Genomic DNA, 27,992 nt, shown 5'->3' with positions numbered 1-27,992 from the left:
ATTTATCAAATATTTCTAAATCTAAAAAGATTTGTAAATCTATTAAAATATAGTAGAACCAATAATCCACATCATTTTTTTTTGTCAATTTTTTTGAAATGACAAAGTTGTACCAGTTGTACTAGTAATACAATTTTGAATAAAATGTAATGTTATGCCAGTTTTACCAGTAAATGTATGAATGATACAAGTATCATCTTTAAAACATGAAATATTTTTTTTTTTTGGTCAAACCAAAAAAACATGAAATATTTATATCTCATGAATTTAATACACTAGGGATCCGAGTACGTAGTTGATGTGTGGATAGTTGTGTGTGGAGTTTATTTTTTTAAATGTTTGTATTTCCGTGTTGTCTATAACTGTGGTGAATAGAACATTGTAAAGCACACACCTTGACTCGGTCGATATAAGGATGAATGAGAAATTCATATGTGTTGATATTTTCATATCTTATATTTGTAATGATTTGATCGACCATTATTGGCAATAGCGTTTTCATGTTCAAAAACTAAGGACTATGGAGTTGATTAGTGTTTATCTAGGTGGTTTTAAGTATATAAATCAAAAAGCGAAAGGAAAAAGATTTTAAAATCGGTTCTAAGAAATTAACAATTTATTCTGACAATAAATTAAATTTTTTACCCATTATTAATTTTGAGAATAAAGAATTGTAATAAAATGTTTTTAAATTTTTAAAATTTATATTTTTAAAAATTATATAGTTACATAATTATTTAATTATATAGTTCTGTATGGAGTTTGTTAGTAATGGTAAGTTGTGGACCAAAAAAAATCTGTAATAGGTCGACAAAAAATAGAGTTTGGTATAGTTTTTAGCTCAATACGAAGATCAATTAAAAACAGGGTTTATAATGTTTTGGCTTCAAATTTGGATTGTTTCCCAGCAGCGCTCAACACTGGTTATGACATCAGTATTGGTTAAATTGTTGATGACCTTTTACCTTTTTTTAAACCTCCCAAAACACATGAGCATCACATCAAATAGATACGCTCCTTCTGGATGAACTCCCCTAGAGGATTCAGTTACCGGCAACCAGGCTGGACCATATATCAGAGGATACCAAGTTGTACCGTTGAAGTGATGGCAGCAGAGGCATTTCACACTTGTATTTGGAACTTAAAATTTAGTAGTGAACATTGTTTGTTATAATTTTGTTCAATTTGTTTGATCTTGACAGGTTTATGATATAATTAATACAACCGGATTTAGTATGATAAAATTATTATGAATAGTAAAACTGGTACAACTAAATGAAAGAACCTGAAAAAGAATGAGAGAATGAGCCTGAGAAGGAAGGCGAGAATGAGCTCGAGAAGGAAGGCGAGAATGAGCTCGAGAAGGATGGCGAGAATGAGCCTGGTAAAATGGCAGAGATCAATGCTAATAATGAAGCCGTGGAGGTTGATGCTTGTGTTTGTCATAGTGGTTTTCAATTTGTTTAATTATGACATGTTATTGATATAACTAGTACAACCAGGTTAATTATGGAAAAATTATTCTAACAGGTACAACTGGTACAACTAGAGAAAAGAAGGTACAACTATCATGTTTAAAACGTGCAGCGCATTTAAAACGTGATAAACAACTAAAACATGATAAATAACATGTAGTTGTACGAGTATTCTAGTTGTACAATCATATACATAGTTGTACCAGGTTTTGCGTTGTACAAGTTTGTACATAGTTGTATTTTGGTTGAAAATTTGAAAATTTTAGTTGTACCACATACTAAATATATATACCTTAGTTGTATAACTCTCATTTATTTAGGTACTTAAGCGCATATACAACAGAATCATTAATTTTGTTAAAACATATTGGGTGTATGTTTTTCAAAAATATAGAGAACAAACAAGCAAACAAACCTTTAAAGTATAAGGTAGATCATGGAAACTTATGTGATCGTGTAATAATTACAGAAAAAATTGGTTAATAATTAAGATGAACCATTCTAAGGACCTTCCAACTTGTTTTAATCAGTATTTACTTTCATATGAAAAACCAAATGGAATTTTAAAATTTATCAATTGAAGAAGTTGTACAGTTGTACCAGTATTTTTTGTCAAGTATATATAAAGTATTTGTATTAGTTGTACAAGTATATTAGTTGTACAATTGTATACATAGTTGTATCGAGTTTTGGGTTGTACAAGTTTGTATATAGTTGTATTTTGGTAGAAAATTTGAAATATGTAGTTGTACCACATAGTAAATAAATAGACCTCAGTTGTACTACTTTTATATATTTATATACCTAAAATCACATACTATGAAATTATTAGTTTTGTTAAAATATAATCGGTGTATATTTTCCAAATATTTAGTAAACAAACAAATAAACAAACTTTTAAAGTATAATGTAGATCATGAAACTTATGTGATTGTGTAATAATTAAGGAAAATTTGGTTAAACTTCAAATAATTAGCATGGACCATTATAAGGACCTTTTAACTTGTATATTCTGCAGTTATTTTCACGTGTAAAGCCAAATGAAATTTTAAAAAAGATAATTGAAGAAATTGTACCAGTTGTATCAGTACTTTATATATGTATATATAAAAGAGTTATACTAGTTTTACTAGTATTACAATATGATAGCTAAATTGAAAAATGTAGTTGCACCACATAAAAAGTAAATATACCTTGATAGTACTACTTATATATGTTAACATAACTGGTATCACATATTATTAAATAATTATTTAAAAAAATACATTTGGTGTATTCTTTCCAAAAATATGGTGAACAAACAAATAAACAAATTGTTAAAGTATAAGATATATGATATTTATAATTTAATGGTACTTTATTTTTTCTTAATCATATTAGTGTTTAAAGTTGCAATTAGGTGTTTAGATTGCATATATATATATATTATATGTGTGTGTGTTTATTTGTGTGCATTAGGGGCTGGATTGCACTATTAAAAAGTTAGGGGCGAAAATCAAAGATAAATTTCACATTATTGAAGTCTGGGGTCAAAAACAATGTTAACTAAAGACAAGAGACCACTCTGAAATTAATAGTAGGAGGTCTTGAATACGAGGTTGAAAGATCTGGGGCTTATTCGAGGGACTTTTATGCATTTTCGAAAGTTTTGGGGTCAAAACATCTCTAAATAATATTATTTGAGAAGTCAGTTTCCTATGTGTCGTGCTCACGTTAACTCTTCAAGATGGTTGATTACATTGATACCCTTAATGAATTAAAAATATTACATTTAGATATTATAGTTGTTTTTATTTAGTTTCCTTTTTAAAAAATTTCCATATAACATATATATTAAAAAGGAAACATTTATAAATTTAAAAAACGAATTTAAAAACGAATAATAATTATATATATATATATATGATTTCATTAAAAAGAAAATTTACAACATAGTAATATTCTATTTTAAAAACTATTATTAAATAACATAAATATACTTTTGAAGTAATAAAATACTTGCTTTATATCTATTGTTTCTTAGATGAAAATATATATTTGTATATAATGTGATTTAAAAAAAAATTTCAGAAAGATAATCTTGATATTAAAAAAATTATATTATTTATTTTAAAACATAATTTAAATAATACAAAATATATATTTCTAAAGTAATAGATGATTACATAGAATAATCAAGTAACATTAATTGATATATGTTTAATTGACTAAAAATAGTTTATAATTAGTATTATTGAAATGTTTTATTAATTTTTAATATATTTAATTGACTATAATATCTTTCAATTACAGAAAAATATATATAAGCTATATTTTACTTATATATTATGATTTCTCAAATACAATCACAAATTTTTACTGCTTATTTTTAATAGATATTAAAAATTTATTAGTTTAACAATAAACATCTTTTGATCAAATAATTATAAAATATTTTAAATAAAACTATATACTTTAACAAGGTAGATATATTATATTTTCATTATTACAATTATATGCTTTCCTAATATTAAATTTTCTTTTAAATTTTATGTTTTTATGTTTGTGGAGTTTAATATAACCATAATCAAAATACCCAAGTAAATATGAATTCTCATTTTTAGATTATATAAAGTAAACTTTAGTTTACCTTTCCATAAATCTAAGACATAAAATTATTTAGAATTTATAAGATAATTTAATTATTGTAAATATGGATATGTGTTCATGAGCTTTCAAAAATGCATCAGTTACTTATGTATGTAACTCAATATATAAAACATTTTAATAATTGTATATTATATATTAATTATCAATTGTATTTTTGCTAAACGGAGCCTGGATACTTAATTTTATAAGTCCGACCACGTAAACCATAAAAAATAATTATATTTTAGGTTGATTTGAAAGAATATATGTAACTCAGTATACTCACAATATGGGTGACTCGACTAATCAACCTTATATCTAAAATAATAGATTATATTAAAATAAAGGAAAACAACAACCAACCTAAATGCAAATAAAAAATTAATCAAAATTTTAATATATTTAGAATAAAAAAATATTATAGTTGAATTCAGAGAAATAAATGTAATCCAATATACCGAAATGACAACTAAATCGACTAGATATAACATATCTAAAATCATATGCCTAATTAAAGTATTGTAATATTATTAATATAAATTATGCATAAAATTATAAATTAATTTAAATTTAAAGTATATATGATCAGTCATTATAGTATATTTATTTTATAAATATTTATACCCGTGCATGAGCACGGGAAAATCACCTAGTAATTAACTGAAATATGAAGGATCAGATTGAAAATACTCCAAAACCCACCATTGCTGCTCGTGGTTGAGTTCTCACTGCAATTACGAGATCCGATGGCTACGACAGCAAGGTATTGACGACGAATTGAGCTTGGCTTTGGCTCGGTGGTTCCGGTTCAGACGAGGTGTAGAGGACTGGCACCGTTAGAGGAAGGCAGAGACGATGAAGCAATGCGATGCTGTGAAGGTTGAATGCGGCGGAGCTGAGCACTACAGACGTAAAAGGACATTGATTGGGTTAGGGTTTAGGGTTTAGGGTTTAGGGTTTAGGGTTTAGGGTTTAGGGTTTAGGGTTTAGGGATTGTTGTTCATGTTGTGTTTGTTGTGAAAGCTTATCACAATATATATTTGATTTCTAGGTGTTTATGAATTGTTGTTGTTTTTCCTATTTATTTTTACATTTGTTTATATATGATATTTATTAGTGAAACTTCTAAAAATTTAAACTTCTTATTTTGGATATTTGTTAGAATAAAATGTTAAGTTTCTTAAATGCATTATATGATAGAAATGTTTTGTGACGTAACTTAAACTTTCTTGCATAAAGGGTAGAGTATTTAATAAACAGTTTTGAATTAATTGGTAATGTTAAGGTAGAATTTTTATTTTCTAGTATATGATATATTATGCAAAAATGTTTAGAAAATATATTGGAAAACTTGTAAACACTTATGCTAAAGTCTGCAGAGAACATCAAAAAGAAGGGGTAAATTAAGCATCAGGTTTATGCAGATGGAAGAGATGATCTGAGTCACGTGGGGGTGATTATATATATGATTAGACTGAGAGGTAGCTAAAACAGTTGAGTTGGCGACTTTCGTAAATTTTTAGTATTTAAGAGTTTTCTACAAAAAAAAAATCTATAATATAAAAATAAACAAAAGACAGATATAAGATCTAGAAATAAGATCTTATGTTCAATAAAAATAAACAAAAGACAGATACCAATGCAAAGCTAGTTCATATTAACTTTACCAAATTTAAAAAAAGAAAAAAAGAACCTATCTGGGCTATGTGATGACGCTCTTATATCAGTCGACACAGCAGCAGACCTTTGGCTTGACGCTGTTACTACATCCTCAAACAAAACACGATCCTGACTCGTCTCCACAGTGCTGCTGCAGCAGTCACTCTTCAATGTAGAAGAAATAGACCCCGTTGATCTCTTGACATCCTCTTGAATAGTCGCCAAAACTTTCTTCTCACCCAACAAATGATTGGTTTCAATCATATGACACAGTTCATCAGGCTCCAGAACACCTAAAAATTTCACACAACAACATCTCTCATCTCAAATCAAAAACACATTCCAAAAAAAAAAAAAGAAAAAAAAAAGACTTGCTTGCTGCATTGATGAAAAAGGCTTTGTCCCAAGCAAGACTCTTTCTCAGATTATCCCCAAATCTACAGCTTCTCTGTAGAAGAAAGAAAAGACACTATCTTGAAAAAATAACAAAACATCATGAGGGTTTAAACAAACCTGAACTCATCACTGATCTCTTTTCTTTACTTCCTAGTAAAAAGGCATTGGCTGCCCCAATAAAGTCAACTGCTTTTTGTAATAGAATTGAGATGGTTTACCTGTAGCAAACGAAGAGTGACACCTTCACGGAAACAACATCCTTTAGGCCAATCAGGTTTTAGTTCTCTGCAGACTTTAGCATCATATAAGGCATGTTCAGCTTGTCCTAACCGCAACCAGCAGAGTCTTCCGTTTCAGAAGAAGGTATGATGTGTGGGGTCAAAATCAATGGCCTTTGTTCAAAGAAGATAACACAGAATCACAAAATGGACATAAGTTTGAGAATCTTCCTATGAGTTTTACCACAAGTTTAGTGTTGAATACTTGTGTGTAAGTGGCAATGGCCATCTGGAAATGCTTTCTGTTAACGTGTCTTCTCCTCTTGCTTTTGCTTTTGTGGCTTGCGCCTTTGGGTCTGGAGAGATCTGTGGAAAAATATAACAGTGTGCTTTAGAAAAATTCATGCAAGAGAGATGGATTTTGATCAAACTTCAAAGTATGAAGTACCTCAGGAAGGTCTTTCTTAATCACAGCCTCTAAGGATTTTGACTTCATTGAGTTTTCCTCTTGTTCTTTATTTGATTCCATGTGAGCTAGAACTCCAACAAATGTCCAGTCTGAAACAGTTTCAGACTTTGTTGTCAACGGGAAGAGTCTCGACTATTTTTTTGTTCTCTCTTACAGATGCAACTTCTAATGGCCTATTGCCATCCTGAAAATCACAGCCATATGAGGATATGTGTTCATCACTAAAGTGTTGACTGTTAAGGGTACCTCGTCTTTCTGATTAGGAGCACCTCCAGTTTTAAGAAAACCTTGATTAACAAAAGATCTCCAATATCAGCAGCAAGAGTTGCACCACCAGAAAAAAATATAAGCTTTGGCACCTGCCTATAATTAACAAAATAAGAATCAAGCTTGATCTACGATGTATAGCAACTGAAACAGGACAAAACTACAAATTAGGAACATCTAAAAACTTGACCAACAGCTTTTACGCATGCCACAGAACCATTACCTCGACATGTGTAAGCCTTCTGTTTCACTGATCTTGCCATAATTCAGATTTCTGGTGCCTTCACGACGCCCTTGCCAAGGCAGATTACATAGAGAAATCCAAGGTGGGGAGGATGAGTACAACAATCATCGGTTCTAAGTGATCAAACAGAGGAATTGTAACGGTTTCCTTCATATTAAACATCTGAAGCAAACAATCTTCAGAACACAGTATGAAATAATATTGATTCACAACAACATCTCACATATTGGGCTGAATTCGTCGGTGGAGACGATAAACGCATGACAGCCTCGGCGTTCAGCTTCACGGCTAATAAGCTCTGCAACATCAAGAGCGTTTCCGGTCTGACAAGCAAACATCACGATCAGCTTCCTCTGCTTTTTTCCCATCGCAGCCGAAAGCGAAGATTTCTTCAATCAACGGAACAATGAGACAATGCAAAGACTTAAGAGAAATCCGTTGAATCATAGGGAAAGCTAAGAGTCGGAGACCACCATAACTGAAGAAGAACGAAAGAGGAAGGGGAAGAGGAAGAGGGATCGCGAGTGATCTACAAAAAAAAAAATCGAGAAAACCTAATCAATTAGATGTCGAGAAGAAAATAACTGTTATGGGCCAACATTGTTTAAAGAGACATAACACAAAGTGAAACACATGATAAAAGCCCAAAAAAAAACACAGCCCATTAACTAAAAAACGCCATGTGTCACATAGGCAGGAGTGATACTCCCCTATTATAATATAGATTTTTTTTTCTAATCTTTTGTTTTGTTTTCATTTTATTTTTTATTTATTTCATTAAGGTTATAAAAATAAATTACATGTTATAAAGATTGTGGGTTATGTGTCATATGAGAATAATGTCCGTCTTTGTGTCTGATCCCACGTTCCCTGTTCCGTTGCCCTTAGAGCATCTCCAATGTATTACTTCAAATTTTACTCCAAAATGGCGCAACTCCAAAATGGAGTGATGTTTTACTCCAATGTATTACTCCATTTTTTACTTCAAAAATAATTAATAATCTTTAATAGTATCTTATACTTATAAAAGTTTACTAATTAACCCAACTATTTTATGTTTGCAAAAATACTTAAAATATAATTTATTTAAATTAAACATTTATTATTAAAAGGTACAAAAAATCATAAAAATAGAATAAAACATAATGTATAAGTTGGTTCAATAATAAGCATTAGAATATTTTCCCACAAATGATCGATTAATGCATTTCGTAATGAAAAATGAGTTTCTTTATCTTTGATATTCTTAAATCGAGTAATTTTTTTTGAAATCGGATATTTAAATCATTTATTTTATATTATTTTTATTTTATATTATTTTTGTTATTTAATTATGTTATGTATTTTATGTCAAATTATTAAATAATGAAATAACTTATGTTGTTGTATCATTTTAAAATATTATTTAAATAAGAAATAAGAACATTAAATATTTAAAGGACCATTTTATAAATAAAAAAAGTTTAACTCCAAAATGGAGTAATGTGTAAGATTACTCCATAAATGAAGTAACCCTAGCCATTACTCTATTTTGGAGTTAGAAATAGAATGGGGTTAGAAAAGATTTTACTCCAAAATGATGTTTGGAGTAAAATAGAGTAGGGTCGAAGATGCCTTTACCTGCTGACCCCACTCCAAAACAATCACACGTCTTCCTCTTTTATAACTACTACTCCCTCCGTTTCAATATAGTTGATGTTTTAGAAGGATAATTTTGTTTCGAATTAGATGAAGTTTTGAGATTTTAAGGTTAACTTTAACTTTATTGGAAACTGTTCAACCAATTAGATTTCACTGTCTTTTTTTATTATTGGTTAATTGATTCTAAAGTAATATTTTTATAATATTTTTTTTAGAAAAATCTAGTTTTCTTAATTTTTGTGCAAGAAGGCAAAACATCAAGTATTATGAAACAGAGGGAGTAGTAATTTTATTCCTACTTATTCAACACTATCATTTTCATTCCTACTTATTCAACACTATCATTTTCATTCATTCGCACTTACATTTATTATGCAATAAGTATCTACGATTTTGAATCCATGTTCCCTGTCCCTACGACGCACATGCCATTTACTAATGATTATGTAAAAGTTGCTTTCTTTTCATCAACGAAAATGCATAGCCTTGACGTAACATAATCATCGTCACTTGACATACATATGTTTATATTTAAATTTAATGTCTACTAAAATAACGAGATGGAATCATGGAAAGTTCTAATATTTCTTGACTAATAGATAACGAATACTTTAAACATAAGTTTTGGTTACTACCTGAAATGATTTGGTAGAAATGACTCCCCTACTTCAAATATTATTTTATGTATATGCATTTTTAAAAATCTTTGAAAAGTAATATAGCATAGTGCATGCATGTATATAGTAAGGTGGATTGAAAACCCCTCCATTCTCTACATAATATTATTTTAAATGGGCAAAGAACCACATTTTTCAACTTATTTTAAGACACCTTTCTTCAAAAAAAAAAAACTTCTCAATTCAGCCCATTTCAGTTAAATGTTTTGAGAAAGGTGTCTTACTATATTAGTACCATTTAACACCACGAAGGATCAAATGATCATAATTTATTGGAGTCGTCGAGAATCTAACTAGACAAGTCTCCAAACCAGTCGAGTTGTACAGGTGTGTTGTTTCACAATAATTGATGTTTTTTGTACGTTCATAATATATAAGGCTAAAATTCCTCTACGATATTGTACGTTACATAATTAATTATTGTGTATATGATGTGTAATGTTGAAAAGATTATCATCACATAGTTGGGTGTTGTCTTTCAGTTAGTCTTTAGATGTCAATAATCAATGGTCGAGTTATCAAAAATTTCTGATATTTATTACATATACTAGATCATAACCCGCGTTTCGGAAGCGCGGAATATTTTATGATTCACAATTTTGTTAACAATGTTATAAATATTTAATATGTAAGAATTTTGTCTATTTAAAAAACTGCGTTTGAATCAACATTTTTAAATCTAATTTAGATCGTCGAGCCAGTAAATCCGGTAATCCGATATATAATCATGTTTGAATTGGTTAAAAAGTAATGGATTAATAAGTTTGATTTGAACCCACTTTGAATATATCATATAATACGACTATTATATAAAATTAATTGGTTAAGGAGTAATGTATTGCATGGTGATCATCGCATGGACTTATTGGATGGTGATTATGAAATCTCAAATTTAACATTACTATATGTTGGTTATGAAATCAATTGGGAAAGAAAATATTTTTTTGAATAGAAAGAAAATGGGCCAACTGATAAAATGAATGTATATAAGGTATTAAGTTAGCATAGAATAAGGAAATAATTTACTAACATTAATTATTAGTTAATAGGATCAGAAAATATATCATATCTAATAGTAAGTCCAATTTAAAAATTCACCTAGAAAAAGTCATAATGTTTCTGTTTTAATAAGATAGATATGTAATTTATTATATACACTAAAACCGATTTTAAAAATTCGTGTTCTTCTAATCAGTTAGTTGAAAAATTCAATGAAGTTAAGGTAATCGGAATCTTTCCAAAACACAGCCACCAGCTATTAGCGTCTACCAGATTTGAACTTAGATCCGTTTTACGGCAAAATTCATATATATTATCCATGTTCTTTTTATTTTTTTTTGCTAATTTGTCGATTGATCCGAAAACAATTTTGGTCAAAGTTTGCATGTTCTATAACTGAAGTTCTTAAAAATTATGCACTGAAAGTTTCTAACATTATAGAGGTGTGATAAAACTAGCTAGAGTCATGGTTATAAATGTAAGTACCATTTGGATTCTGAGAAGCATAAGCAGACCAACTCAGTTCGTCTGAAGAAACATCGAGCAGATCCATGCAATCCGAAACCGCATCTTGCAGCCAACTATCTCCACTGAAATCCGCAAACTCAGACAAAAGCGAAGTCACTTATCCTATTACTCCCACAATCGTGTCAATGGAGCTCACAAACTCACTTGCCGGAACTTTCAAGTACCCGTATTGCATTTGCATGCTCTCTTCCGATGACAAACACTGACTCAACATCAAGAAGATCAAGACTCCCTTCCACCATGACATTTTGTTAATAACTTTTTGTTTAATGACATTGAAGTTTCTTCTGAGTCAGTAGTGTGGAACCTTTAAAAGAAGGAAGCAATTAATTCCACCCACCTGCCTGTCTACCCCTAAACAGCTCTAGTCTACGTAACGTAAATTAAATAATCTACACTAGGTTTTACCTTTAGATCTAAAAAACTATGCAAGTAATTTCGAACATTTCAATATGTTGCATGGTCAGCTGTTACCTGCTCGTTTCATTTGTAAGCTAACTGAATCTAATGGGTCCCCTAGAACCATATACTGCAGAACCAACCAAATAAAAGCTACTTGGCAAGGACCATGCGCATTTGTTTTTTCTCTGTACCATGCATATGACTTTCACATTTCATTTTTTTTTAAGTTTCATAAACGCCTAAAATATCAAAAAGGGAGATACATTTTTTGGATAATTCGAAGTGTACAGAGGTAATGAATAATCTAAGAAATTGGAGAGTTTCATCAAACTAGCTAGCCACCATACTTCTTTTTTTATAAATCAATCATGTCCATGACGGAAAGTTTAATTAGTTGAGTCAAGAACTCTAACAAAGAGAAATTGATGACAATGGTTTCACAAGGTGTGGGTCTTTCATGTTAAAGAAAATCAAACTTAAAGTTCAAAAATTATTAAAGAGAAACGAAAAGGGTATAATAATGTTGATTGTTGAGCATGTCTAGTGAAGAAGGAAATCACTCTCAATAAGTGCTCCATATTGCCAAATGGATTTACTGCTAGAAGATAATCTATGGATCTATTGGCATAAAATCTGCATAAACTGTGGAATGTATATTCTAATGCTTTCTTATATTTTTCTGGAATATTTAAATATTTTTTTATTGTCAGCGAATAACTTGTGATGTATATTTTATATAAATTAGGAGTTTTCCTGAGCCATATGCAGATATAAAAATTTTAAAATATTTTTATATAAACAAATTTTCAATTTTCTATATTTGAATTTAAATTTTATTAGTTAAAAAGTAAAATCATAATGTAATTTTTCTAGTTTGATTTATTCAAGTTTACTTTAACTTTTTAGTTTTATTTTATTTAAATTGTAATAACAATAATTAAAAATTTACAGAGTTATTTTATTCATATTATATTTTATTCATTTAACTTTTATTTTAAATTAGTTCTAACAAATATATACATTAATATAAATAACATATATCAGTTGATAAATATATAACTATAACTACACTTTTTGATAATAAAAACATAATTCATAAATTGATGAAAAAATTAAGTTCGTAATTATTATTTATATATATAATTATATTATTTTAATAGATATAGAAAATTTATTAGTATTACAATATTTCTAAAATCTTACCAAAATGGATCCTTGTAGAAAAATAATATTTTTGATATAAAATTTATTAGTTAGTACTATATTACGAAATTTTGCCAAAAATATGAATCCGTATATAGAAAATAGTCATTATTATATTTAAGAAATTTTACCAAAAAACATAAATCTTAATATATAAAATTTTACATATCACAATAAGATCGATGTCATGTCATATTTCTTTTAAGCCATGTTATCATTTTTTCTTGAGAGTAATTATAATGATTACATATGTACAAATCATTTCTCAAATATAGTCTAGGGGATTTACAGAAGGCTCTTCTCTTTTTACTTTTAGTATGATTTTTTGTTGCTTTTATTTTTGTTAACTTGTCTACAGTATGAAAGATCTCATTTTAAACTTGACCCTTTTTCGTTTAGGTGAAAGTGCTAATTAATGAAATTAGTATTTCCTAAGAATTTTCTAACAAGTGCGAGATGAATGCTTAAAATAGATTACATGTATGATATTTATTATTATTATTTTCAAACAAGAGTTAAAAATAATTAGACCAGCAATTCAAGTTGTATAGTTTTATTGTCATTTAGACTAAAAATTACAATAACTAAAATCTGACAAGATTTCTTAAAAAAAGAGCTATAATCTGAAAGGCCATTAAAACATTCAAACCATAATGGCTTTTCAGCTTCTTTATTTTGTGACCTTTCAGCCTGAATTCTCCTTTTTTTTTTCTTTCTTTTGTTTGAATTCTACTTTTCTCCAAAGAATATTAAAATGACGAACAAAAAAGGTTATCACTGTTAAATTCCTTTTCTTGTCGAAGCTAACGTTTCTGTCGACAATTTTTATTCTTCTTCAAGAAAAGCAAAGGTTTCTCAATTCGGAGAATTAACCGAAATAACCTCCTGAATTCCCTAAGCTTTTTTTTTTTTTTCTAAAAGATTTACTATTAAAATACAGGAGAAAAAGAGTTTTACAAGCAAAGCTTAGTGGGCTAAGTAGCCATTACAAGAAAGAACCCAAAATAAATAGAAAACCCATACCCAGAAAGTACACACAGAAGTCCATTGTAAGGAGTCATCGATGAAAACGAAGAGACTTGGAGGAAACAGAGAAGCGCCTGATCGATAGGTCTAGAGGAGAGGTAGTGATCGCAAGTTGGAGGAGAACCAAAGCTGTAGCATCTCGGAGGATAGTCGGGGCGATTCATGGCGGATGCTAGCAATCCTTCTTCTGATAGTTCGATCGATTTCAGTGGAGAGGGAATCAGAGGAGCGGTAGGTACTACGATGGAGCCTATTGTTTCTTTCAGTCCAGAGGATGTACATTGAAGCTTGCCAAGTGAGAAAGAGGAGAGTTTTTTCAGCTTTACTTCCAGCGAAGCGTTGCAGGTCACTCAGAATCTGATTCCAGGAATCCGAGAAGGGGAAGCGTAGTCTCTGCAATTGTCGTCTCCAGAGGCCAGACGAGAAGGAGCACATAAAAAACAGGTGGGACCTGATTTCTAAAGTGGCACTGCATAGGTTACAAGTACCATCGGTTATTACTCCCCACTGTAGTAGCCGATCACGGGTTGGTGAACGGTTGAGAACCATCAGCCAAGTAAGAAACCGATGCTTGGGAATACTCCTTGAGAACCAAACCACTTTGTACCAGGGTACCTGCAGATGATTCTCTCTGAGCAGATTATAAATTTCTCCAATGGCGTAAGTCGATCTCAATGAGCCTCCTGGATACCATTGGTAAGTGTCTTCAGCTCCTGAAATTGTTAGAGTTAACAAATGGGAGTATACTCTGACCTGGTTGTCTGATCTTGCAGGAGGAAGAACCCAGTGATCTATATCCCATAACTCCGCTATAGTTGCTGTCGTTGCAATTCCCACCTGTGAAGACGGTTCATCACCCAGATAGTCTGTGATCCTGCCAAAAGGTGACAAGTTGCAGGACCAGAAGTAGGTTGTCTCGCCATTCCCAATCGTCCTTCGGATCCAGCTGTATGCGTGTTCTCTCAGTAGTAGAAGCTGGTTAGCTTGCCAAGAGTGCTTCTGTCTAGTGTTAATAACCCAAAAGTTATTAATATCGCCCTGTAGGATCTCTCTTATGAACCAATTGGACCAGATAGAATCCTGCTTGAAGAATAGGATCCATATGAGCTTAAGAGCTGCTGCTCTATTCCATACAAGTAAGTTCTTTAAGCCTAGTCCCCCTTCCTTTTTCGGTGTAGTCACTGATGCCCATGAGACTTTTGCCGAGTTGTGACCTTCCGTTTTTCCTTTCCACAGGAATCGACTACAAAGAGAATCGATTTCCGCCAGGCAAGCTTTGGGGAGGATAAACGCGCATGACCAGAAGTTAGTGATACCCGCTATTACTGATGCAAGCAACTGAAGCCTCCCTGCAAATGAGAGAGTTCGAGTAGTCCAGGAATGGAGCTTAGACTTGATGGCCTGAAGGAGTGGCGCACAGTTAGTTATCGACAGTTTCTTTGTGCAAAGCGGTACTTCAAGGTATCTGACAGGGAGTGTTCCTTCTGTTAACCATGTTGCTTGTTTTATCTGATCCAGCTCATGCGGCTTTATACCTGCAGCAAAGAGAGAGGTTTTGGCAATATTCACAGCAAGTCCTGATCTGTCCTCAAAATCTTTCAGTATAGCTAGAACCGCCTGGACCGATTGAACAGAACCCTCGCAGAAAATCAAGAGGTCATCTGCAAAGCAAAGGTGTGTGAGCTCCGATCTCTGACATTTGGAATGGTAGTGGAAAGCCCCATCCTTAGCAGCCTTGTTTAGCGAAATTGATAGGCAATTCATAGCTAGGACAAATAAATATGGGAACAGCGGTGTTGGGCCCAAATATGACCCCCTAGCTAATGATAGACAATAAGAAATGATAACGGGCTGCGAAAGGCCCATCATGAATTCAATCTTCAAAAACAGTTAAGTCAGATCCGGAGGCTGTGAGCTGGAGATGTTCATCAGAGAGGTCAAGGAAAACAGGCAGCTCGTTGACAAGTAAACAGGCGCAGGACCCGGTCAAAGAGGTAGCTCGTGGACAAATAAATAGGCGCATGACCCGGTCAAAGGGGAGCTGTTACAAATCCCTCAAATCACGGAGGAGATCTCGCGAACCAGTTGGTAGCGACCAAAAGGGGCCTGAGGCTATTTAAAGAAGACATCAAACAATTACCAGAAGACCCACAATTCAACTTCTTACGCAGAAGCTCTCAAAATACTTTACTTTCTTTGTAATCATCAAAAACATCTATTGTAAACAGTTCTTTACAAAAATCATCAATAAAATCATCATTCATTCTTTAAGTTCTTAAGGGATTCAGCCCACGTTATCTTTCCCTAACCTTTTCCTAAACTTTAACCTGACCTAAAATCAGGAGGTGAGTTTAATCCCTCACAATTGGCGCCGTCTGTGGGGAAGAAACAATGGAATCCCTTACTCCAACTTAAGGATGAATCCAGTCGATCAGACAACAAATTCATCTAACCACTGAATAGTGTCACGATGAACAGTATCCCGATGAACAGTACTCGGATGAACAGTACTGGAAGAACAGTATCTCGGTGAACAGTATCTCGGTGAACAGTATCCCGATGAACAGTATCCCGATGAATAGTACTCGGATGAACAGTACTGGAAGAACAGTATCTCGGTGAACAGTACCCCGATGAACAGTATCTCGGTGAACAGTATCCCGATGAACAGTACTCGGATGAATAGTATCTCGATGAACAGTATCTCGATGTATAGTATCTCGATGAACAGTGCTGGAGCAGCCAACACGAGAACCTCCAGTGGGATCGATCCAGGGCTCCCAGCCCTTGTTACCCCTCAGCACCAACCTGCTCCGAACCAGACGGAGGCTCAGCTCTCCGAGATCCGTCGCATGATGATGCAGGTGGTAGAAAAAGCTCAAGAAGGTGAGCGTACAATGCAACAGCTAGCCGCTCGGCAGCAACGAGTCGAAGAGGTCACTAGATCTCTAACCGCAACAACCCAACCACCGCAACGTCAGGGCTCGGGAGTGACCTTCCGAGATCAAATAACTGACCCCTCGTTCCCTCGAGGACGTCTCGACTTTTCCCTTGATAACACTGGATCGGGAGAACAGGGACCAGCTTCCCAAACGCCTCATGCTAGGGTAGCTCCCGTGTTCAGTCCACCCCTCACCAGTGCTATGGGAAGCAACATAGCATCGACTAGCTCTATTACCGACCAGGTTACTGGTCAGAGCGCTCGCTTACTTCCTCCACCACCTATTCTTAGGGCAGGAGAAGGAGTATCCGACCCGTCCGAGGGCAGAATGTCAGCTCCGATGTTTCGGGCCAGAAACCTAAACACGAATCCGGGCGAACATCAAAGGACGGATACTGATCCTACAGCTCGCCCCACTAACCTAACTCGTCAAAATAACCCAATAGCCAGTGAGCAAATCAGCCCACTGAGCACTTGGAAAAATGATCGAACACGATTCCATCAGGGACCTGTTCGCCATGTACATGTTCGTCAGGTACCTAACGATGACCCGACTGTCCTTCCTCTAGAGGGACCTGAGGCTATTCGTAGATATATGGAGCGGACTCACGCAGCTCTCCAAAAACTGGGTGCTCAAGTCCACAAGGCAACGAGCTCAGCTCCCGAAATCGAGAGCTTGATTGAGGATACCTGTGGAACTCCATTCACTGACAGAATTGCCAGCTCTTACGTAAGAGATACCCGAAAAATTAAGATCCCCAAATACAACGGGACCTCGGACCCGAAGGCCTACCTAAGAGCCTTCCGGCTAGCTATCGTGAAGGCTCACTTCACGAAAGAAGAATGCGATGCATGTTACTGCAGGACATTCGCCGAAAACCTTGTCGGAACAGCCCTCGAATGGTTCTCTGGTCTTGAACCAAATTCGATAGACAGTTTCGACCAGTTAAGTAATGCCTTCATGAAGCAATACTCAACTCACATCCTAAAAGCAAGCATCCGAGGCTGACCTCTGGAAAATTAAACAAGGAGTGGGAGACTCGCTACGAGCCTACATCGAAAAATTCAGAGCAGTGAAACTAAGCTCTCGAATCCCAATGATCTAGTTGCCATCGAGGCTCTCAGGAGAGGTCTCTGGTATAAATCAGAACTTTGGTCGGAGCTAACGCTCAATCCTCCCCCAACTATCGACGATGCTCTTCATAGAGCCTCCAGATATGTTAACCTGGAAGAGGAAACAACTGCACTGAATAAACTCCACAAAAAATCCTAGAGTCATTCGAAAAACGAAACCTCAGAAGCAAGAGGACCTCATAAAAAAGGGGAACCCTCGAAATAATCAGACCCAGGGGGAACACTCCTATGAAATCGAGGAAGATAAGGAAGGAAAACCTGTCGCCGCAGCAAATAAAACCCCTTGGTCAAAATGACGTGATGAGAACAAACATTGCTCTTACCATGATCGGAAATGGCACGCACCCAAGGAATGTTGGGACCTCCAACGACAACTGGCAGTTAAATTTGCTGCCGGAGAAATAAAGGGCTTAGACCTCAAGAAACCACAGCCCTACCAAAAAAGAGGTCCCAGAGATACCTCACCGAAATGAGAAAGGCCTCGTGAAAAAGAGACCGATTCACCACCCCCAGCTCCTAAGAAAAGAGTCGACATGGTCCTCAGGAAGTTCCCCCAAGGAAAAAGCCTACAAGTTGAGCCCTCCTGATCAAACCGCTACCTCAATCGAGCCCCAGCTCAAGGGTAGACTACATCCTCGGAGGATCCGATATGTGTCAAGACTCCGTTAATTCTATTAAAACTCATGTACGGAAGGCTGTGTCTAACACTCAATCCAAGCCTCCTAACCCCGAGTCGAACACTAAGATCTCCTTTTGGGAAAGTGAGACGTCAAACCTTGACAGACCTCACGACGATGCCCCGTCACCTTGAACATCGTAGGGTACGAAGTACCCAAGCTCATGGTAGACACCGGGAGCTCCGTCGACCTCATTTTCTATAACGCCCTAAAGGGGATGGAAATAGATGAGTACGAAATCATCGACCAGAAAGCTAGCCTCATAGGCTTTTCCCGAGAAACAACTACCTCATTGGGAACTATTAAGCTCCCAATTATAGCTGGCGGAATCATGAAAATGATGAATTTCGTAGTCATCGACAGACCTTCCCCGTTTCACGCGATCCTAGGAAGACCTTGGATCCATAAGATGAAAGCAGTAGCTTCAACTTATCACCAATGTGTGAAATTCCCGACACCTGAAGGGATATCTACCGTGCATGGTAACCAAAAGATCTCCAGGATCTGTTACCTGGGAAGATTCGAAATTCTCAAAGAATCACCCCAATAGCAATTACAGATCCAGAAGGGTCGTGAGATACAACAAAATATTCGAGGTCCCCCTAAGAACCTCACCGAGCAAGTTAGTATCGACGACTCAAATCCTGAAAAGCAAGTGAGTATCGGATCCGAGCTACCTCTCGAGACTAAGAAGGAGCTCATTGACTTTTCAAAAATCAACGTCGAAACCTTTGCATGGACCACCAGTGACATGAAGGGTATAAACGCCGACGTCACTACTCACAAGCTTAATGTAGACCCCACTTTCAAACCGATCAAACAAAAGCGTCGCAAGCTAGGCCTAGAAAAGGCTCAAGCTGTTAACGACGAGGTTGACCGACTTACGAAAGCTGGGTCCATTCGTGAGGTACATTACCCAGACTGGCTAGCTAATCCAGTAGTTGTAAAAAAGAAGAACGGGAAATGGAGAATCTGCGTAGATTTCACCGACCTAAATAAAGCTTGTCACAAAGACAGCTTCCCGTTACCTCACATCGATTGTTTGGTAGATTTCACCGACCTAAATAAAGCTTGTCCCAAAGGCTAGTGAATAAAATGTTCGCTGGCCAGCTCGGGAAAACCATGGAGGTCTATATTGATGATATGCTAGTCAAATCTTCAATTGGAGAAAACCACATTTCCCACCTAAGGGAATGCTTCGATATCCTCAACAAATACGATATAAAGCTCAACCCTGCTAAGTGCACCTTCGGGGTACCTTCAAGCGAGTTTCTCGGCTACCTCGTAACCGAAAGAGGCATCGAAGCCAACCCGAAACAGATAGCTACCTTTCTGGAAATGCCGTCACCTAAGACAACCAGAGAGGTACATAGATTGACTGGACGAATCGCAGCATTAAATCGATTCATATCCAGGTCCACCGATAAGTGCCTCCCATTCTACAAACTTCTAAAAAATAATAAGAAGTTCTTATGGGACGAGAAGTGCGAGGAAGCCTTCAAGCAATTAAAAGCTTACCTCTCCGAACCTCCCATCTTGGCCAAACCAGTAATGGGAGAACCACTGTATCTGTACCTCGCTGTGTCAACCGCTGCAGTTAGTGGTGTGCTGGTACGAGAAGAGCAAAACGAGTAAAGACCTGTCTATTATACCAGCAAGAGTCTGATAGACGCCGAAACTAGATACCCTACTATGGAAAAACTAGCTCTAGCTATCGTAACAGCTGCCAGAAAATTGCGACCTTATTTCCAATCGCACTCAATCGTCGTAATGACTTCACAACCATTGCGAACAATTTTGCACAGCCCTAGCCAATCATGACGATTTGCTAAATGAGCAATAGAGCTCAGTGAATACGATATCGAGTATAGACCTCGAGCAGCAGCAAAAGCTCAGGTCCTTGCCGATTTCATAATCGAGCTAGCTTCCGAACAACTAGACTTGGAAACAGAAGCTCCGAAGTGGAGTCTGTACATTGACGAGCCTCGCCAAGACAAGGTTCCGGCATCGGTCTAAGGCTGACCTCCTCAGCTGGAGAAACCATCAAAAAATCCTACAGGCTCGGATTCAGCGTTTCTGATAACGAGGCTGAATACGAAGTATTAATTGCAGGATTAAAACTTGCCCTAAGCCTCGGAATTCGAGAGCTGAACGTTTATAGTGATTCACAGCTAGTAGCTAGCCAGTTCCACGGCGAGTATGAAACAAGGGACGAAAGAATGGGGGCATACCTAGAAGTTGTCCGGAACCTCACTAAGCAGTTCAACAGATTTGAACTAACGAGGATCTCACGAGGAGAGAGCTGCTCAGCAGACGCGCTGGCTGCTTTAGCGTCAACATAAGACCCCCTCGTAAAACGGATCATACCCTTAAAGGGAATCGAAAAACCAAGTATCGACATAGCTACCAAAGCTGAGATCGATAGCAAGCCGAAAAAGCAAACGGAAGGTAGCTACCCCCAGACGGTAGCAACCCAAGTTCTTACAACGTACTGGTTCCCAAAAACCAGAATTCGTAGCTTTAAAAAGCATACCTCCGGGGGCAAGATCCAGACCTCGGATTCACCTGTCCATACAGCCAGGACCAGGAGTCGTTCTGCTTTTGAAATCGCATCCGAAGAAACGACCCAGACTACAGAGAACAACACCAGAACTGGAGATATTCCTCAGAATTCAGACTCCTTCGAGCCTAATCTGACCAATATCTCCGGGGGCAATAAGACATCAGGTCACGACACTCAGGGACCTGAACAAGACACATCAGGTCACGACACTCAGGGACCTGAACAAGACCCGCCCTCATCTCTTCATGACAAAATCATTAAGAGAGAGGATTGGAGAATACCGATCATGCAATACATCTTGTAGGGTAAGATCCCCCCCCCCAATAAGTGGGAGGCCTGAAAACTCAAAGCATTAAGCGCAAGATACTGCATAATCGAGTCAGCCCTCCATAAACGAAGCATTTCCGGACCTTACCTAAAATGCGTCCATGGCCTCGATGCTATCAATCTTATGAAATAAATGCACGCATGCTCCTGAGGAAACCACTCTGGGGGCAGAGCTCTAGCTATCCGAATCAAAAGACAGGGTTATTTCTGGCCTACCATTATTGCAGATTGTGAGGCCTATTCCTCTTCATGCGACAAATGCCAGAGGCATGCACCGATTATACACCAACCTGCGGAAAAGCTATCCAACATATCTGCCCCTTATCCATTTATGAGATGGTCCATGGATATCGTGGGACCACTAGTAGCATCAGGAAGTGGAAAGAAGAAGCTACGCTTCCTCTTGGTCTTGACATACTACTTCACGAAGTGGATAGAAGCTGAAGCTTTCCAACAGATAACTAGATTCGAAGTCGAAGTCGAAGGATTTGTGTGGAAAGACATTGTCTGCCGCCACGGCGTCCCGTATGAGATCGTAACCGACAATGGAGGACAGTTCATTTCTCGCGACTTCAAAACATTTTGCGACAAGTGGAATATCCGCCCTACCTTCTCAACACCTCGACGACCTCAAGGCAACGGTCAGGCGGAGGCTGCTAATAAGTCAATATTAGCAAACCTCAAGAAACGCTTCGGAACCAACAAGAAAACCTGGTTTGAAAAGATACCTGAAGTACTTTGGGCATGACGAACCACCCCTAGAAAGGCTACAGAGGAAACCCCTTTCTCTTTAGCCTACGAAACGGAAGATGTCGTTCCGGCGGAAACCTCCACTGAGAGCCTCCGTCGAGAGCTCTGTACGTCTGATCCCGCAGCTAACAATCAGCTCCTAACGGACAGCCTCGACCTAATCAAGGAAAGACGGGACCGAGCCCTGATTCGCATTCAAAACTATCAGCAAGCAATGACACGACAGTACAACTCCAAAGTCAGGCTCCGACAGTTTGCTGTAGGTGACCTAGTACTTAGGAAAGTTTTCGAAGGAACCAAAGAACCAGATGCTGGAAAGTTAGGAACCAACCGGGAAGGTCCCTATCAGATCATCCACGTGGTACGACCTGGCATTTACAAGCTCCGAAAGGTGCGAACCGGGGTACCTGAAATCAGATCGTGGAACGCCACAAATCTGAAGAAATACTATCATTAGGTACTTAAATTCCTCGAATTACGTTAGGCTTGACCCCTTGACTGGGTACGTAGGCAATTGTGTTATGAGTGTAACCCCAATCTCATTTTAACACTCTTTCCACCATGGCGAAAGGGGGCATATGTTTGAGAACATATAGCCCAAACAGCGATTGTATGATTATTGTGATACCATGTATCCTATTATCAATAAAGCAATTATCTTCGATACCTTGACTTTTTAACAAATTCAGGTCTCTACGAACCTGAACCTAAGGTCTTAAAATCCTTCGAACAAGTTCAGGTCTCAATGAACCTGAACCTAAGGTCTTAAAACCCTTCGAACAAATTCAGGTCTCAATGAACCTGAACCTAAGGTCTTAAAACCCTTCGAACAAATTCATGTCTCCGTGAACCTGAACCTAAGATCTTAAAACCCTTCGAACAAATTCAGGTCTCCATGAACCTGGATCTAAGGTCTTAAAATCCTTAACAATCTAAAAGGTCTTAAAATCCTTCAAGCAATATCAGGTCTCGACGAACCTGGACCCAAGGTCTTAAAATCCTTACCAAATCTCCAAGGTCTTAAAATCCTTATCAAATCTCCAAGGTCTTAAAATCCTTATCAAATCTCCAAGGTCTTAAAATCCTTATCAAATCTCCAAGGTCTTAAAATCCTCATCAAATCACAAAGGTCTTAAAATCCTTATCAAACCTCAGAAGGTCTTAAAATCCTAAGCAAGTCTCAACAGGTCTTAAAATCCTAAGCAAGTCTCAATAGGTCTTAAAATCCTAAGCAAGTCTCAACAGGTCTTAAAATCCTAAGCAAGTCTCAATGGGTCTTAAAATCCTAAGCAAGTCTCAATGGGTCTTAAAATCCCACAAACGAATTCAGGTTCCCAAGAACCTCCACCTAAGGGTGTCCGAGTTGAACTCAGGTTCCTAAAAACCCGGAGCTAATCTCAATGTTTCAGGAACTTCTTCTAAGGATCCTCGTAATCGAATGTACTCGAAATCTTCGAGACCTGATAAGTCATTGGACATTGTATATAATAATAACGATACATGTCCTAACCAAAACTTCCACTTGACAAAAGTCAATCTCATCCAAGAAACGATCAAACCAAGTTAAATGACTTAATACGAAAAACAAAACCGAAATTTGAATAAAAGGGTTTTAAAGCCTCCCAGGCTAACGAGGGTTCAGAAGACCCTAAGGTTTAAAAAGCCTCCTCAGGCTATAAGTCTGAAAAGTAAACAAAGCCCATTGGGCAAAAGTCATGAAAAGCAACATTACAATTCAAAAAGAGTCGCAGCTCTTAGGCATCATTATCACGGGAGCTCATCCCAACATCCTTGTCTCCCTCGACTGGATCACTTTCTTTGGCTGGATCTCCCTTATCCGCCTCCTTGTCATCGCCCATCTGGGACGTCTCGACTGGAGCTGAATCAGGGTCCACCAAACCTAAGTTAGAACCATACTCTCCGGAAAAGGATAGATTAAACATGTTAATCTCGAAAGTACCTGAACTCTCTGAGAATTGAGGAATGGGAAGCTTGCTGGCCGAGAAGTCGGATACTTGCGCCTTTTCATACGCAATCGTAGCCATCAGATTCAGCAAAGGAAATCTTCAATAAAGATAATTGTTGCTCGAGATCTCAACGAAAAGATTGATGCTCGGCGGCTAGGTCTAGCTTCCGAGATAAGGAATCTTATCTCGAAAGCTGGGGGCAACTGTTGGGCCCAAATATGACCCCTTAGCTAATGATAGACAATAAGAAATGATAACGGGCCGCGAAAGGCCCATCATGAATTCAATCTTCAAAAACAGCTAAGTCAGATCCGGAGGCTGTGAGCTGGAGATGTTCATCAGAGAGGTCAAGGAAAACAGGCAGCTCGTTGACAAGTAAACAGGCGCAGGACCCGGTCAAAGAGGTAGCTCGTGGACAAATAAATAGGCGCAGGACCCGGTCAAAGGGGAGCTGTTACAAATCCCTCAAATCACGGAGGAGATCTCGCGAACCAGTTGGTAGCGACCAAAAGGGGCCTGAGGCTATTTAAAGAAGACATCAAACAATGACCAGAAGACCCACAATTCAACTTCTTACGCAGAAGCTCTCAAAATACTTTACTTTCTTTGTAATCATCAAAAACATCTATTGTAAACAGTTCTTTACAAAAATCATCAATAAAATCATCATTCATTCTTTAAGTTCTTACGGGATTCAGCCCACGTTATCATTCCCTAACCTTTTCTTAAACTTTAACCTGACCTAAAATCAGGAGGTGAGTTTAATCCCTCACAAGCGGGTCACCCTGCCTTAGCCCTCTCCTTCCTTTGAAGTAACCGTAGGTTGATCCATTAAAACCTAAGGAATAGGAAGGAGTACAAACACACGCCTGTAGCCAAGATAAGAAGATTTCAGAGACATAGATACTCCTCAAGCACTGGAAAATGAATTCCCATCGGATCGTGTCAAACGCTTTAGCAATGTCCACCTTGATAGTCACCCTTCTAGGACCTCCTAGCTTGTGATAGCCTTGCACTATTTCAGACGCGAGAACCGTGTTTTCCACCAATAGCCTTCCTTGAACAAATGCCGTTTGGTTAGGGAGTATAACTTGTGGAAGGAAGACCTTCAACCTTTTAACTAACATCTTGGATATTGCTTTGTATGTTGTGTTGCAACAGCTGATAGGTATGTAGTCAGTGATAAAGGAGGCACCAGGTTTCTTGGGAACAAGTGTGAGGATCGTAGAGTTTGTGGATACAGGGAGGAAACCTGTGATGAAAAACCGTTGAATAGCTGCCACTGTCTCCTCTCCCACAATAGACCACGAGGCTTTAAAGAAAGCGGAGGTAAAGCCGTCAGGCCCGGGTGATTTATTAGGATTCAACCGCAATACAGTAGCTGTGATTTCTTCCGCTGAGGGCATGGTTGATAGTGACTGTCTGTGTGCAGTAGTGCAACGAAAGTCATGCAGATCCAGAAACCATTGGAGAGAGGATACCAGAGGGGGAAGGTGAGGAGGGGCAATAATTCCACTGAAATGGGTTAAGGCAATTTCACATAGCTCAGCACAATCCGTGACCAGGATGCCGTTGGGAAGTTGGATGGATCGAATAGAGTTGTAAGACTTTCTTCCTGCTGCCACTCTCATGAAGAAAATGGTGTTCTGATCTCCCAACTTCAACCAGTTTATGCGGGACTTCTGTTTGAAGAAGGCCTCCTCAATACTTCTCAGGAAAGTCCACTTCATCGTCATGTCTTTTTCGGCCTGAAAAGTCTCCGCAGATGGGTTATCCAATGTGCGTACCTGCAACACTTTAAGCAAATCGTTAGTATCTAAAACTCTCTCTTGAATATCTGAAAAACTCTCTCTATTCAGTGTTTTTAAATCTCTCTTTAAATTTTTCAGCTTAAACCCAAGGCAAGATAGATCAGTAGAAACACTTCCACTTTGAATCCATGCATTCTCAACAACCGAGGTGAAGGAAGGGTGATTAGTAAGGAAATTGAAGAATTTTAATGGTCTGGTTCCAGGGGAGGGGAGCGGGTGGGCTAGGGTAATGAGGCAGGGAGCATGGTCAGAGAACTCATAGGGGAGGAACGTGGATATGCTGTGAGGGAAGGATTCAATCCATAGGTCATTCACCAGAGCTCGATCGAGCTTTTTAGTGGTAGGCTGGGTGGGACATTTGTTGGTCCAAGTGTGAGAGGAGCCTTGGTATCTTAGGTCAGTCATTCCCAAGTTGAGAAGATGATCCTTCATTTCAATCATATCAGAAGTTAAGTGATCCACCACTGGAGAAGAGTGCTCGTAGTGATGGATGATCTGATTGAAATCTCCACCGATTAACCAGTTCTGGTGCTCTAGAAATAGCGTACTCTGAACCTCCATAAAGTCATCCTAAAGACCGCATCTCTCCTCACGGGTATTAGCCGCATAAACTGCTGTGAAAGTGAAGGCAGGGAGAGTAGGTATCGATACAGCACAAGTGATGGACTGCCTGGATTGATGCATCACCTGAACTGTGGCGGGATGTTTCCAAATGATGATGTGTAACTCCAGTCTGGGCAGACTCGTAAAAGAAGAGAATTTAAGTTGGGTTCTTTTATGTGGGACTCCAAAATAGCACCCACAAGCGGCTAATGTACAGATAGCCAATCAACAAAAGGGAGATGCTTGTCCTGCTCGTTTAGTCCGCGGACATTCCAAAAAAATAGGTTAGGATACATGGTTAATGAAGGGGTGCCTCCTCCAAAGGAGAAGAACAGGAAGTAACTGTAGTGATAGAGGGGTTAAGAGGTTTAGGTAGGATGGGGGGAAGGTCAACAGGCTGAATGTTTGGTGTGGTAGGGAGGGAGCTTGAATTGGTGGGAGTTTGGGTTTCTGATTGGGCAAGGGTAGGTGGAGGTAAAGGATTGGAAGGTGGGAGAACGAAAGGGTTTAAGGCAGTATGGTTTTGATCGGAAGAGAGAGCAGCAAATTTGTTGGAAACAACAGTGATTGGCCGGTCTCTGTGAACTGCTTCAAGTCCTATAATGAAGTTTCCTTCCCCTTTAGAAGCAGGAGAAGTATCAATATCCATAGAGTTGGGAGCTTCACTGACTGGAGAGTCACAGATGATTTGAGATTCAGGCTGGGGAGGAGTAGCAGAAGGCGAAGGAGGGGCAGGGGGAGCTAAAGGTGAGGAAGGTAGGGGAGGAGACGGCGAAATTGGGTTGGAGGGGCCAGCGGGGTCAGGAGGTGATTGGTGGGGGGAAGGGTTGTTTTTCTTATGAGAAACTTGAATCCAATCCTGAAGACCTCTCGGGCCTTTCGGACAGTTCCTCATTAGATGGTCAGAACCTTTGCAGAAGTAACAGACAGGAGAGGGAGCAGTGGGTGGTTTTTTGGCAGAGGCAGGGGGTCTTTGCAGAGGGAGGGGGAGGCGGCGGTAGAAGGAAGCAGTTCCTTTGGATGTGTCCAATTTCTTTGCAGTGAGCACAAATTGGAGGTATCCAAGGGTATTCCACCTCAACATTGACAAATGATCCATCAGTTCGGCCAACCTCAATAACAGACGGGAGAGGAATGGTAGTGTCAGTCTCCACTTTCACATGAGCCACACTAACACTGGAAAGATTTAATGTCCAGTCATCAATTTCCTTTGGCTCTCCAATTTGACCGGCTATGTGACTTAGCCCTTCGTCGTAGATGAGGTCAAAGGGGACACCTTTAAGATGAGCCCAGAGCTGGATTCTTTGGAGCGAAGGTGTGTAGTCTTCTGGAAATTCCGTCCATCTCGAGACATGGAACATCGCAGTGTCCACATACCAGAGCCTCT

At 37.5% G+C, this 27,992-nt stretch overlaps 2 protein-coding genes and 1 long non-coding RNA gene across 9 annotated transcripts; all 3 read right to left on the bottom strand.

Moving 5' to 3' along the window:
- Positions 1-6,131: 6,131 nt before the first annotated feature.
- LOC108820410 (uncharacterized) lies at positions 6,132-11,440 on the bottom strand. 7 transcript variants are annotated; one of them, XR_001944303.2, is made up of 8 exons: positions 11,160-11,430; positions 7,580-7,885; positions 7,336-7,518; positions 7,092-7,208; positions 6,825-7,029; positions 6,642-6,742; positions 6,377-6,550; positions 6,132-6,210 (listed from the first exon to the last, which is right to left on the bottom strand). It is a non-coding gene; the product is annotated as an uncharacterized LOC108820410 (long non-coding RNA). The 7 variants fall into 7 exon arrangements; XR_001944304.2 differs by having other exon boundaries at positions 7,336-7,469; positions 11,160-11,419; XR_001944307.2 differs by having other exon boundaries at positions 6,621-6,742; positions 7,336-7,885; positions 11,160-11,440.
- Positions 11,441-13,780: 2,340 nt separating this feature from the next.
- LOC130508575 (uncharacterized) lies at positions 13,781-15,596 on the bottom strand. The gene is made up of 2 exons (XM_057004151.1): positions 14,586-15,596; positions 13,781-14,119 (listed from the first exon to the last, which is right to left on the bottom strand). The coding sequence occupies exons 1-2, from the start codon at positions 15,594-15,596 to the stop codon at positions 13,781-13,783; spliced, it is 1,350 nt and encodes a 449-aa protein (XP_056860131.1).
- Positions 15,597-26,903: 11,307 nt separating this feature from the next.
- On the bottom strand, positions 26,904-27,500 carry LOC108835533 (vegetative cell wall protein gp1-like). The gene has a single exon (XM_018608776.1). The coding sequence runs from the start codon at positions 27,498-27,500 to the stop codon at positions 26,904-26,906; it is 597 nt and encodes a 198-aa protein (XP_018464278.1).
- Between the last annotated feature and the right edge of the window lie 492 nt (positions 27,501-27,992).

The sequence above is a fragment of the Raphanus sativus genome, chromosome 2, assembly GCF_000801105.2.
Source record: "Raphanus sativus cultivar WK10039 chromosome 2, ASM80110v3, whole genome shotgun sequence".
Lineage (NCBI taxonomy): Eukaryota > Viridiplantae > Streptophyta > Magnoliopsida > Brassicales > Brassicaceae > Raphanus > Raphanus sativus.
This window is presented reverse-complemented; position numbering and strand designations above follow the sequence as displayed.

What these genes read in the sequence shown, in the direction of transcription:
- LOC130508575 (XM_057004151.1), bottom strand. Translation starts at nt 15,596, where the DNA reads ATGAATTGCCTATCAATTTCGCTAAACAAGGCTGCTAAGGATGGGGCT. An exon ending in CTGCAAGATCAGACAACCAG is followed by an intron (nt 14,120 to 14,585) that starts GTCAGAGTATAC and finishes TCACTTGGCAAG; the next exon opens with CTTCAATGTACATCCTCTGG.
- LOC108835533 (XM_018608776.1), bottom strand. Translation starts at nt 27,500, where the DNA reads ATGAGGAACTGTCCGAAAGGCCCGAGAGGTCTTCAGGATTGGATTCAA.